The sequence below is a fragment of the Fringilla coelebs genome, assembly GCF_963513975.1.
Source record: "Fringilla coelebs genome assembly, chromosome: 4".
Lineage (NCBI taxonomy): Eukaryota > Metazoa > Chordata > Aves > Passeriformes > Fringillidae > Fringilla > Fringilla coelebs.
Window position 1 is genome coordinate 28,470,440 of NC_140032.1, and position 14,780 is coordinate 28,485,219.

Sequence of the window (14,780 nt, forward strand, 5' to 3'; positions counted from 1 at the left end):
TTGCTGCTGGTAAACATTCCCTCTGAACAGAGTGGCTGAAAAGTAAGAAATTTCCATCTAAACCCTAAGACAATCCTCGGTGACTAACAGGGCTGACATTTAAGCTGTCATTATTGTGCTTCATGAGGCAATGCTGTTGACACAGGAGAGTTTGTCCTCCATGAACTGGGCGTAATGGAAAGGACTGAGAGAGAGCAGAAACAGGGACAAAGTCACTGCAGACTCCACCCACTAAAGAAGCTGTGAAAAAACATCTAATATTTAGGACTGAGTATACATTTTAGGCAACTGAATGAATGCTGGACAAGAGGTCTAGGAACCACTATTACTACTGCAGAACTAACATTTGAGAGTGTTTGGGATCACTCTCCCTCACACCAAAGTGGAGCAGAGTCCTGGAAGTCACTCACCCATTTTGCCAACAGCTTCATATTCCCTTCCTAATCTCTGCATGTGACTACAGAGCTCTGCTTGGCTGCTCCCCTGAAATCAAGCCCTGTGAAACGATGACACTTGCAAGGAAAAAAATACACATTATTTTCATGTCATCAAGTAATCTTTCCCTTATATGCACGTAAGCTCGAAATGGCTAAAATTCTCAATATTTCACTGAGGTTTGTACGTAAAGTAGGGAAAAAACCCCAAACAACAAAGCATTTGTGAAAAGGCAAGAGCAGAGGGAAGAATCAATGCTCTTAAGACCCTGATTAGAAGATTCTGGATGAAAAAGAATTTTTTTTTGTGTCTGACAGAGAGTATGGATGAACTAGAGGAAAAAAATTATGGGCATTCTAATCTAAGGCTACTGTTACTATTCCCAGGAATATATGTATTTCTTCTGAATCTGATTAAGCTGGTTTCCCCATTGCCATAACTGTTCCTGGGCTTCAGTCTGCAAAAGCACAATCCATCGATTTAAAACATATCTTGCAAAAGAAGCCGCAGAAAAAATTAAAACATGACATTTCTAAAAGCTTAGTAAAATGTTTGCGAAATGTGATAAATTATGGGTCCTGAAGAAGATTTATGCACAAGAATATTAATCAAGGTACTACAAGGTATTAATATAGAAGGTATTAGTATAGAAGAACTTCTTCCCAAATTATCTTTGATACTAGTAATATTGAAAAAGACCTGGGAACAGAGTAGTCCACTGGGAGTTATTTTCATAAGCTGAGAAGGCTTTGTGTAATTAAGAGCTGAATTCTCACTTTACATAGAAAATCAATTGTTTTTCACATCTTTATTTTTGAGTCTTATCCCACCTCTAAGACAGTGGAAAGAGACAGGTCTGGAGAGACTCTCTCTTCTCTTATTTATTCTCTGGCAATTTTGCTTCCTATAAAAAGGCAAAACAGTATAGTATTCATTTACCACTTGATCATCTTGTCATCATCTACCAAGAGGTAGAGCATTTGTAAAGATGCTGGAACAAATTCAGTAGATGTATTGAGGTGTAACATGCACATAGAATCACTAGTAAATCTGTGTGAGATAAGTAAAATTTGGCATGTATCAGAAGAAAAGTGTTTTTCGGGGAATCTGGGTGTAGGAAACTAGTTTGATTTAGATTACCAAAGTTTGGCTTCTGGCTGTGCTTTTTCATTTTCAGTGTAATAAATGTGTCAGCTTTTAAAATATTTTGAAGTTAAAATTACATGCAACACAAGCCATGAGCTCTAGCACTGTTGAATTTTTTCATGCCTTCATATCAAACAGCCATGAATCACATATCAATGATTAGTAGTGCATGCAAACCATCTTTTCTTTAGGAAGCTTGAGGATAATATCCAAGAGATTAAAACACATAGTGCAAGAATATAATCAGCTCCTTAAAGACCTTTTCTGTTGGGTAGATGAGATAATACAACATTAAAATATGCAGGATATTCAAATAGAAGCATTTGTTTAATTTGATGTGTTGTGTGAAAAAAATAAGGAGGAGGAGGCCACATACAGAAAAGGATAAATAGACTTCTGTTTAACATAAATACATATTGTGTTTGCTCTTCTAAGCCTTACCTAAGGTGAGAGTGCAAAGACAGTGTGAAACTTCAGATGTGGCAGTTATTGCTGGAGTAGTGAAGGACATCCTCATGTTACAGTGAGCCAATTTCTCATTAGCATCATGTGCATAAACCAAGTTCTTGTGTCCACTGCTGTAAAAGTCACACATCAGTGTGACTGTTATGAAAAGCAGCGAGGATCTGATATACATTTGCCATATATTTACCTCAGCACACACAGATGCTCACACATGTATTGCTGCCTAGATTTTTTTCAAAGGAGGAAGAATATCCCTCTAAATTTGAATTCATAACCATTTTTGGCCATATCCACTGGAGCTTGGAACAGCTTTTGGCAGCAGAAGCAGTATTGTTTCATTTTGTAAAGCCATATTCAATACACTGTGCATATTTTCTGTGGCATAAGCCTCCTTGCCTTTACAAACCTCTTATGCCACCTTTGAGGGAGAGGAATAAAAGGAAATAAGCATGAGCAACACATTTTAGGTGTTTCAGTCATGGGTACCATTAACCATAATGGTTAATGGAAGCAAAAAAAACCAAAACACCAACAAGCTCTAAAAAACCCCAAACAAACAAACCAAAGCAACAAAAAACCCCAACCTAAATAAAATACCAAGAAAAAAATCCCAAGATAAGTTTTGCAGATGGCTTCCACCTTGCTGAAGTTCAGCTCACAAGAGAGGTTCTCTTTGTTCACTTTTAACTGTGGCATAGGAATTGGTTGGATGCCTGTGGACTAACCCACGACCAAATTTCCATGGTCAAGTACCTCTTTGATAGCAGTGGCAAAGACTACATTGCTGTAGAGCCTCAGCTCCCAGAGCTGGCCAGGGTAGGCTGTTCTTCTCTGTCTTCTGTCTCCAGCAACACAAAAAACCTTTTACTGTTAGCACAGGTCACATCCGTAGTAAACAGTTGTGCTTAAAAAAGCTGTTCTGCCACTGCTGTGGCATCAAAGGCTCTTTAATATAGGCACCAGTGCTCTAGTACTGTCTTTTCTGATTACTGCTGTTAAGTACTGTTTTTGGATGGAAGCTGTATTTCAGTGCACCTCAGATCTCTGTTTTCACTTGAAGGTTAATTCAAAGTGAGCATTATGCTTGTGAAAGTGTGAGACAAACAGCTCTAGGAAGCAAATTCCTTTCCTAAAAGTTTTTTTATTTAACCATGAAAAAAGTGTGTTGTGGACAGTGATGCCATGTAATCCAGGATGTTTTGTCTGTCTTAACTCCACTTCCCATTTATCAAAGATTTTATTTGCTATTCATTCACTTCTCTCAAAATTTTGATGTTAATTAAAAATCTGGTGTCATTTTAGTAAGTGGTCATTGGCCCATTTAACATGACCTACCACTGGCTATTTGTAGAGTGCAGACAGTAAATAATTGGCCAGTAAGGAATTTTTAAAGATTCATTTAAAAAACAAAACAAAAAATGTTTTAGAAGTTTTCTTCCAGTCAGTACTGCAGAACTTGCCAAAACTAGAAATCTCTGAGTACACACTGCATGAAACTAAAGCTCTCTAGACTGGTCCCTAGAAGCATGGAGATGATTTTGGTGAAGCAGTAGTGTGTGACTACAAACTGCTTATAAATACAAATACTTTCATTACCATTTTAGGTAGCTCAGCTCCAAGCATAATTTGATGTGCAACAGTCTCTTGGTTTGCAGTCTAGACAACATTGCCTTGAAAATTTATTGCTGAACACTGTCACAAAAATGTGCCAAAGTAAAATTTGCATAAAGGTTATACTGTATTGGCCTGGCAATCATCCCATCCTGTTCTGAACTTGTTTTAAATACTTTTCACATTGTTTGAAATACATCTTACTTCAGTCCAAACATAAAGGAAGTCTGTTGGAAAGCATTCTTTAGCTTCCCAGATGGAGATAATATTTATGATACATACTTTTGTGAAAGTAATAGAGAAAATTCTTGGTCATGTTACCACAATAATAGGAGTGCTTTATGACCACTTTCTACTAATTACCATAGAAAATACATATAATTTAAAAAAATGTAAATCCAACTGTCTCAGTCCATTTAAATTTTTGAACCACATTTTCATTATTGAATGGTAAATTTAGAAAGCAAATTTTCACTGCAGAAAAGAGAAACAAATATTCATGACAGCCAAGAAGGTTTCCTTTTTTTTTTTTAAAGAAATCCTACTATTTGTTTTGCTTCACTTGCATCTCTTGCCAGATTCTTCCCAATGCCTTCAAAACCATGACCGTTTAATAGCAATGTGCAAATGCAGCAAATTCCTTGTGGTGAAGCAACTGTGGATTTCAGTAATAATTGCCCACTGTACTAATACTACAGACTGCAGCTCTGAGCTGTGGGTAGGAGTTAACCTTTCAAAAAACTGTTGTGGCTTAAGAACTCTCACCAATTTTTGAATGGTGCTCACATTCACATCATGAATTTGGATAAACAGATCCATGCTCTTCTCTAAAACCCTGAGAAAGTTTGAGAATCTTTAAAAGAACCTATATAAAGTTTGAAAATTTTAGGAGATGAAGAAATGGAAAAAAAAAAAAAGTCCAAATTCTGCACCTGATAAAATAGATTTCTGGCGTTTGAAAGAACATCTTTTAATAGAGATAATTACATTTCCAATATTTGTACTTGCCATTGTCCTTTACAAAACTAAGAAAAATAATGTCCTCGATGCCAAGATTATATTATCTATCTCTGTATATGAAAATGAAGCTACTCTGGCATAAGTGCAGGTCTGAATTGTACAGGAAATATAGTTGGAGAACCATATGATTTGAAGGGAATTTTACTATTATATTACCTCTATAGTAACTAGCTTCTGTTGTCTCTAAAGTTACAAAGTATTATGACACCCAAGGTCAGCAAGGTGCTTAAGCCCGCTCTAAGAACACATTAGTTCCACTGACATCCATTAATTCTTTTTCAGTGTCTAGATCTAAGCAGCTGGGAGTTGTTCTTCCATGACCATAATGAAGCGCAGAAACCTTGGTCTTCTGACAACCATCCAGATAACATTCATGACTGTCCACACTTTCAGAATTTCTAATGATCATTACGATTTTAGAGGATAGTTTTCTTCCCTGGTTGTTGGATTCCTCCACTAGAATATTTGCAAGATGACTATCTTTAAAAATACTCAATGGGAAAACAAACTGTGAGAAGTGACTGCATCTGTTTATCATATTTTGCAAAGGAATAATTAAAGATAATTGACTCTGAAAACCACCAACTTTTAAAACTGTCATCTTACTCTGACTGACGCACGTTTGCAGACTGCATCTCAGAAATAGGTAAATTTAATTCCCAGTTGCAAAATCAGAATACAACAAAATGCATATTTCCATTTTTAATTAATATTTTCTGCACATTTCAATTGGGTTTTTTTTCTTGCTTTTATCTTCTATGCTTTTTTTTTCTATGTTGATCTGAGTTATTGTTGCTGTACAGCCCTAACAAGCCTACATCCTACTGCTTATGTAGCAATAGTACAGGCTGGGTCCCTATGAAACCACCTTCTATAAAACAGAAATAAAAAAACGAGTGTAAGAATCTTTAAAACTAAAAAAAATATGCAAAACTCGAATGATTAAATTATCACCATTCAAAAAAGTCAGAATTGAGGTAAAGGGAGATTAGGACTTTGGAGAGACATACTGGTGATTGGGCTGGAAACTCTGGCATACAAACAGCAATAAAATAAGAAAAATACCTACAATGTTTGATATTACTGCTCACAAGAAGATCATATTACTTTTAAGTGCTCAGATAAAAAGGATCATGCAAGGAGAATAGATGGCACAGAAAGAGTTGCAAAGAAACAATTTCAGTAAAACAGGTTTTTTTGTGAAGCTTTCCTACTGCCTCTCTCATGTACCTTAGTATGAGCCAGCGAGCAAAGCTCCCTAAGTTTCCTGTGAATTGAGTTTATGATGATACAAATAGAAGCTCCTGGGAGAGCCTAACTTCCAAAATCACAGTCTTAGCATTGTGAAACAAAATGTAATTCTGATTGTAATGGAAGAGTCAGCCTTCACATCTCATGGACTTGCTTAATAATCAAGAGACAAATATGGATCGAAAAATCTGAATTCAAGTAAGTAATTTTTTGCTTTCTCACATTAGTATAATTGTTGAAATAAAGAAATAAAATTTATTGCAACAGAACAGGAAATGTAAAACCATGTTTTAAAAACTCACAGCTTTCCTGTGGGTAAAAGGCACTGTTCCAAAGACATGCATCATTCCAGGTAACCTTCTACCCAGGTCTCTTCTGACATTTCTGCCAGTCCCCTGTTAATCCTACTCTTTAATTAATTTTCCTCCTATTGACACTGGCAGCCATCGTTATGCTGACATTGGTTGTGTCCTTAAGCATCCCTTGCAAATCACACAGTATTTGATCTAGAAAACTGGATTAAAGTAGCAGCAATTATAATGAGCATTAGGAATAGCCCTGACTCTTCTATTCTCTGGCCTTGCAAGAATGACTTTGAGATTACGTTATCTACTTGAAACTGGAAAGCTTCTAAGCAGATCGCTGTGAGGAACTACATTGTCCTACAGGAGAGAAATGAACAGTCACAGTTGTTTCTGTAGCTGTTTTCTTCCTATGTATGTTGAATGATCTTCAGAAATAAAATTTTAGAGGAGGGGATTGTGGAAGAACAATGAAATATACAGAACAAGCCAAGACTTGTTTCATAAGTGGAGTTTGTTAACATTTTTTGAAACTTCATGGATTTTTATTCAAACTATTTAGAGCCAGACTTTACGATATTGATTTTCTACTCTTTTACTTGTCCATCATTTAAAAGAGCTGTCTGAGCCTTATTTTAAAAATTGCATTTACAAAATTGCTGATTATCACTGGCTGCAACAGCACAGCTGTAATTGTGCTTGGGAAGTGAGTGGGGAGAACTTACTGGGAAACTACATGCCTCAACACACCTTTTTATACTGATGCTGAATGAAGTAGTTCTTTTTTGTGTTGAAAAAGAGCTGAAATTAATTTTTTAGAGGTCTGCTGCATTTGTGAACCTTCTCAATATGTCCCAGCAGGAATTTTCCTGTCTTTGCCTAAGCTTGATGAGATGAGCAGCTTGGAGAAAACATAAAATGGAGCACTTGCAAAAAATTTGACAGATTCTGTATGAGATAATGGCCATTTTCTTACATTTACAAATCAGTGTATAATATTTAAATAGTCTCCTTTTGTGGGTATTCTCTTAATAGTCAGTGCTCTTCTAGTTTTGTATAAAACTGTTTGCTAAAAGCTCTGTTGCTTTTTACATATGAAAATGCGTGTGAGCTGTTTTGATACCCCAAGCACTACAGTTTGCTCTTTAGTTCCAAATATTATTTGATGTACAATTCTTTAAAGTAACTGTTTTAAAATCTAAATTTATTTAACCCAGGAAAGCATACAGGAGTGTCTAGCTGGTTTATCCACATACAGTTAATCCGTTTATGTTTCTGCTACTTGGAACCATTAGTAACGATAAATTTCATATTGTGGATGAACTGAATTGATTATCAAACCAGAAACAGCAGGAAAGCTTGATTATTTTGTTTCTTTCAATTAGACCTAATATCATTAACTTCTCACAATTAAATTCAGGTCCTTCCTATTTCCGAGCCTTAGGAAGTCTTTCTGAGAAAGCGAAGGCAAAGAGGGTGCTGCGCTTTGAACATTTGAACCCTGTTGACTTGAGGGAGCAAAGAATGCTGCAACAGCTGGACGTGTTTGCAAAAAGCATCTTCAGTGTCAGTACATCCATCATGACTAAAGCAATTTACTGCCATGGAGTTAGTGCTGGTCAAAGATGCTGTACTTTAAGCCCTTAAGCCCTTGGACCTGTATCTGTCTGCAGAGCAAGCATATCAGCTCCACACTGTCTCTCACCTCAGCTCTGGTTTGAAGACAGCTGATCAAAAGATAAGAGGGAAGGTCATGCTCTATTGCCACAATTAAAAACAGTTTAAAATATGTTAACGAGGAACAGATTTGAAAAAGAATTTAGTACCAGCAAGAGCAGGAGTCTACTCAAAGGTCCTAAGTTTTAACTGTCATGAAGATGCCTGAAGATCAGCACTTTTCTATGATCACCCAAGGTGCTACATTGAAGATTTGGGTGCCCAAATACCTTTAGCAATTCATTTCCATGTGCCTTTTCCCATATTCTGACCTTCATGGGCACATGATTGTGTGCAACTATAATTGACACTGAGCATTAATCAGACAGTGGTGTGTTTTAGACCTTAACTGCACTGCTTGAACTGCTGACCTTGAGAGAAAAGGTTTTATATACCATTCCCAATCCCTTAAGTCTTCCTGTCACTGCAAAGCAAATACTTGGCTTTTATGGATGGATTCAGTTTCAAGTCTGCAGTTTTTCTAATGTTTTCTTAAAATTACAAAAGTGGCTTTCAGGGGAAGTTTGTAAACATAGGCACATTTTTCGTTGCACACCATTACCAACACAGACAGGCTTTTGTAAAATAGTGCATGGTTAGATATAAGTGAGAAAATCCCTTATGAAGGAATGTTGCTTGTAGAAGTGTCCTGTGAACTTAGAGATAAATAATACCACAAACAATAGCAGATCATATATTTTCCCTTTTGCCATTCATGTTACAGTAGTTGGCAAAGATTTTTTTAACCAAAATAGAATGAGAACTCCTTGAGATTTACAGACTCCATCCCCTTTTACATTACACACAATTTTGCAGTTGTTGCAGCTCAAACTTCTTTGAAGAAACTCTTTGTTTTGCTTCTTTTTATGCTTATCTCTTTCCTTAGTTTTTCTCACTATTGTCTCTGTGGAACATTTACAATTTGTCCTTTAAAATATTTAATGGCACAAACCCAAATCATACATACATTCTTTTATATTATTCTCACTAGTGTACATTTAAAAGATGAGTTTGTGACCTCAAAACAAGATCCAAGGGGATACATGGAAATTAGCATCAAATCAGAGCTATTAAAAATTATAGCATGTTTCATCTTAAAGATATGAAATGTACACATGAATATCAACAGCTATACTTAAAAAGAAAATTTGATGCCAAAGTAAAGCAGCTGAAAAATTATAATAGTCAGTTAGTTCTCAACTACAATGTCAATTTAGTTAATTTTCATTTTTTTAAACTTGAACCATTTTCATGAGTATTTCTGGTACTGGTAGTCATATTTTTGTTTCTTGTTTGTAACTCTGAGATATTATCTTACTGTGAGATATTTGAACAGCTACTGCATTAACTGTGATTGCATAAACTACCAAAAGAAGACTGGCTTGGAGGGCTTCTGAAACCTTTGGCAAAACTTGCTTACATCTTCTCACCATGTTAACCTAATGTTACTGCTACCAAAGGATCTAGACAAGGAAGCAACAAGGAAGGATCTAGACAAGGAAGCAGCTCAGGATGCTGTGTGGGCACAGAGTACTTCAGATCTGTGAATATGTGCTTCAGTGAAACAGCTACTGAGGCACTGCAGCTGACAGATGAAACCCACACAATTAAAAGAAACCAGATGTAAAAAAAACCCCAAAAAACCAGACAAAAGAAGCTGGATGATGTCAAATAAAAAAAGGCAGAGAGAAGTAAACAATTACAAATTGGTTATTAGCTAGAATAAGCAGCATAACTGGGAAAGCCAGACTTTAAGATAAATTCCATAGTGCTACAATCAGCACATCTCCTTCCATTGAAGCCAATGGGAGTTTTATTGCCAAGGAATCTCTCCATTAAAATTTTGTAATGATACCCTTCCTTACTCGGTGAAGACAGTGAAACCCTCTGGTTGCTTTAAAATTACAAAATATTCTTTCAGAGTCAGCAGTACTTGTTTTTGCAAGAACATATGCTCGTGGGGCTGAGCTAAAGACCAAAGAACTACTGCAAAATATTTCCACTCCTTTTTTTCTCTTCTAAAATCTTGCACTTTTCCCTTGTACTGTCTTTTTCAATAAGGCTTCTAAACCCCTGGACACAATAAGTTTTTCTAAGATGAATCAAATAATGATAGAAGCAGAAAATAAAAAAAAAGAAGGCATATTTATCCTTGAGCAGCATATATTAAATATATAAAATTATATATATAAAGTGAATATAAGGTACCATCCAAATTCATAGTGCAGCCATTTTCAGACCTTAAAAAAAGCTCCTAAAATTTAGGTCTTGTATAGACATATTTGTCCTGAAACTGTTTGAACCCGATAAATTAATGAATCACTTTTTCTCTCCAGTTAATTAGGCACAGTACCACCATCATCAGAACCTGGGGGAAAATATTTGAGAAGCACTCTGCGGTCTAGAAGCACCCTACCTTTCTTTTGCGCAGTTTCACTTGATTGTCTGAATATTCGTGTGTGGCCAAATGATCCCTTACATGTAAACACGGAATGTCTTCTGCTGAACTGACATTTGAAAGGCATTTGTTTTCAGGGGCCACTTGAGGTTCTGTGAAACCACTTTTATCCAGACCATTTTCCACTGCCGGGATGCAAGAGCAAGGAGGAGATTGCATAAGGCCGTTGCCGGGCTGCACTGCTGAGCAGAGCTGTCCATCACTGCTGGTGTGTGATTCAGAAGAAACCCCACTCTCTACCACATTGCACTCAGACTTTCCAAGCCCGTCTTTGAAAGCATCAGATTTCCGGCGCTGTTGTGCAATTACAGCAGTATGAAGCAGCTGCTTCCCAGACATAATAACTTCTTTCACATTTGGAGAATTGATACAATTTTCCTTCTCTACATCTACTACTTCATTTAAGGCTTCATAATTACAAAGCTCCAGGCTTTGGCCAATACTGCCACAAACATCTTCTTCTTTCCTCTCCTCTTTAGGAACTGTGTCACAGCCAGGTTCCTCAGTTATATCTCCACTGATTCCAGATGATTCAGCTGCCTTGTTACCCTCTGTTATTGGTACCATCTGTGTTAAGGAGCCTGCTCCATTTAAGCTGTGCCCTTCATCTTTGGGTTCACTTCCTACAGCAGTGATGTGGTAATTAACACTATCCAGGCTGAGTGCAGAATTGTCATCATTGTCATCAGACACATGGACTAGAGTTTCTGTGCTCGCCTCCAGAAAATGTTCCTCGTTCTCGTGGTTATCATTTTCATCCACCTCCTTTGACACATTTCCCAGCTGCTTTTCAGGGAAGCCAGTCACCTCTCCGCTATAGCAGCACTCTGGAAATGAAGCACATTTTTCTTTCCGGTCCATGCTCAAAACCTCATCTTTTTCCATACTTGTCTGCAAGTTATCAGCTACAAGTCCGTGACGACATGCTGTATTATACTCCACAGGCTCCAAAGCCAAGCCCATCCACTGGGTCACATGCTCTTCCCAGCTTTTCTTTCTGATTGCTAGAGACATGTCATAACAGTTCAGCAGCAGACTGCAATGTACCTTCCACAGAGGACCAGAGGAGATGTCATGGCTGCTGTGCACTGCTCCTCAGGGACAGAAGGTTTCATCATTTTAACATCTGCAAGAAATAAAAAAAGACTGTGTTATTGAATCAACTCCAAATTAAAAAAAAAAAAAAAAGAAAGAAAGGGAAGGAACAGTTTAAACAAAAGTGTAAAACAAGATAAGACTGTGGGACCAGAAGGACAGGAATTTAAAAGACTGTTTTGTTTAAAGTTTTAATACTTTTCATACAAAACTTGATGGCACTCATAATTCAGGACAACGTTTTTTTCTGATTACTTTCCAATATCTAGTAAACAAAAATGCTATAAACAGGCACATGGACAAGCAAGTAGCTCCAGAGCCAAAATTTTGCAACAAGTTCCTCTTATCTGTGTCTCTCATAAGATAATAATTTCAATGGGTATATATGACATTATAACTCATAGTTGCTTTGTAACTGTATTTCTCCCTCATCCACAGATACCTGTGGAGTGCAGAATTCTGGCTGTTTACCAAAGAGGTAGAGAACAATTGAGGGTTTTTCCAAATTTACCAAATGTATAAACTACTTATCTTCTGAGTCTCTTTGGCCCATTCAGTGGCTCTTATTTTTATTGGTATTATTCATTCTCTGCAGGCCAAGTTGTAATTACAAGTGTTACATGAAACTGCAGAGTAAATCTCAATTGTTGTGTAGTAATAAAAAGAAAAAATCATAGAATCATAGATAAGCTTGGGTTTGAAGGGGCCTTTAAAGGTCATGTAGTCCTACTCTGTAAAATACAACATTTGGAAAACCACTTTAAGTTTTTGGTGTATTTCCTCATTCACATGCATTATATAACCTGAACCCTGCCACACACCCCCCTTGCTGAATATATTCATGATCTTCCAGTGTAAGGCATGGAGAAAACTGTTATTTGGAGCAGGGCTCTCCAGAAGGGAAGACTTTGAGCCACTGTGGTTGGCTGTAGCTTTGCTGCTCACCTGGACTGCCTGGCTCTGCCAGAGGCCCCTGTCCCTGCTTGGGTTTCTATGTGGGGAATTTTCACTGATTGCTGCATTAGGCATTCTGTGTGATGGCATTTGAGATAATACATTAATCTTGTGTCATTGTGTGTGTATGTTAGCAAAAAGAAAATATCTCATATTAATTCATGAATTATAAAGTACAATTAACAAGTTCATTGTCAAAGAAGAAAACAAAACTTCTGGCTCATAAAATGTTAGAAGTTCAAGGAGCAGACACTTCTACTTTTCACTCCCTACACAAGAACTGTCAGCACTTAGCATGGATCTGGTTATTGATTTCAGCAATAAAGAAGATTAAGTAGTGAGTTTGTTCTGGGTCATTTCAGTCCACTAAGGCAAATTCTGATTGCCCACCAGGCCACAAAGCTGCCTTGACAAATCACATGCCTGAAAGTATAGAAGTATTTATCTTGAAAGAAATGCAAAATTATGCCTGGGCAACTGAACCTCCATAAATTATGCCTTGACGAACTGACTTTCAGGATAGGCTTGTACACAGTCCTAGATCTTTAACCTTCTTTTAGGAATGGCAAGCTTCATTTCACATTCACATTTTCCACCTCTGTGGAGACTCTGCTTAAAAAGAGCATATATTCATAGTGTATATGAAATTCCATGCACAAGTCATTAGTGTGTGGGAGGCTGTGCAAAATGGAAAATAACACACAGGGCCAGGCCAAAAAAATTATCTGCTTTCAGAGACAAATTTTAGTAGTAAAAAGTTAATGCAATTTTATAATTCTCTCTTCTTTCCTGATCAAATATGAGATGAACCCTAAATATTGAAATCTAAAGTCAGATTATTGTATAAATTATGGCACATTCTTATTCTGATTTAATCTTAATTTCTAAGCGCGCGTGGTCCAAAATTACCAGAGTCAAAAATAAAGAGTGAAAATACTTTAAACTTCTGCTGCACCTTTTCCTGATGGACACTAAAGCTCTTCAATTAAAATAATTTTATAGCCACTACAGTGTTTTGTTTTGATCTTTGAAAAGAGGCATGTTTACTAGAAAGGGTTCAATAATTTCTACTGTCCTCCATGAGCAATATTTTGGAGTTGCATCTAGGTGCAACTCATTTGCAGATTCCCTTTCTTTCCCTTCTAGAACACTATCTTCATCTACTTTAGAGAAAATTAAACATGGTTGCTACAGCCATATAGAGATATTTCTGACAACAATAGAGAAAGATAGTAGAAGTTAAGTGTACAAAGCTAAAAAATGCACCTTCCTAAAGACATACATGCATCCACCGACCTGTTTAATGCACAGAAGGCAGGCTGTCAGTGAGTTAATGGGAATGTGTTAATCTTGCTGCTGCTACATGGACTTACAGAAGGGGAGAACTGATCTGTTACTGTTTTTTTCATTTTTTGGATGTGGTGAGTTATATTTCATGGGGGATAAGAACCAAATTTTAATTTAAGAACCTTTCTGTTTTACTTGCATTATCACTAGTTTTGACTGCCTCATAGACTGCATAAAAATTATTAAACAGAAATATAAAATACTTTGCTAGAAATTCAAGATGAATAAATATACTACATGGGTACTTTTATTGTTCTCTAATAAATGAATGTGTGTTAGCACTTAATATGAAAATCTACAGTACATATGTCACCTCTCCAGGCAGCTTCACCAGCAGTTCCTGAAATCCCCTCATTCCCATGGTGCATGAAGGAGCTCAGAGCTTGGTGACAGCTTACTTTTCTTCTGCTCCCTCTCCACTCCTCAAAGACCATGTTAAACAATTCAGTTTAGAAATAATTTTCCTGCTCTAGTTGCTTGACACTTAAGGGCTGACAAGAAAATTTCTTTCTTTTCTTCCTATTTGTTCAGGACAACTTGTTTCCTTTCACTCACATGTAAGCACATAAGCTGTGCCTTGGAGGGTTCACTCCTCCAGACCTCTGGAAGAGATTCTCTGCCAGAGAACCAAGTGCACTTTGCAGAAGGAAGGGTTCCTGCCTTGATCACTGCTTTTCTGCTATTGCTACTCTTTATTTTTTTTTTTTTTTTATTGACAGGCAGCATCTTTTTCTGTCTGAGAAATGCCCCTTCAAGTCCATTTGTACTTTTGCCCTAGGGAAGAAGTATCCCCCTTTCTCACTTTCTATTCCTGCCATGCAGCAAATAGAAACATGTACATCTGATTTCTGCAGAATTTTAAGACTGTCAGATGAACCATTATCAGTCTGTTGAAATGTTTTGCAGAGTGAAAGCATCTTTTCTTCTGATCAAAACATCTATCAATATGATACTCCACTCAGCTGTTGCTATAATTCAGA

The 14,780-nt window shown here is 36.9% G+C and overlaps 1 protein-coding gene across 1 annotated transcript in view; it reads right to left on the minus strand.

The window, feature by feature from the left end:
* The window catches only part of LOC311152700 (rho GTPase-activating protein 7-like), a gene marked incomplete at its 3' end in the record, with an annotated part of 45,845 nt that extends 34,225 nt beyond the window's left edge, over positions 1-11,620 (minus strand). Inside the window, exon 1 of the mRNA XM_084204004.1 lies at positions 10,363-11,620. Coding sequence (XP_084060130.1) covers positions 10,363-11,418 — 1,056 coding nt within the window. The 5' untranslated portion in view covers positions 11,419-11,620. The remainder of the gene's footprint in view (positions 1-10,362) is intronic.
* Positions 11,621-14,780: the final 3,160 nt, after the last annotated feature.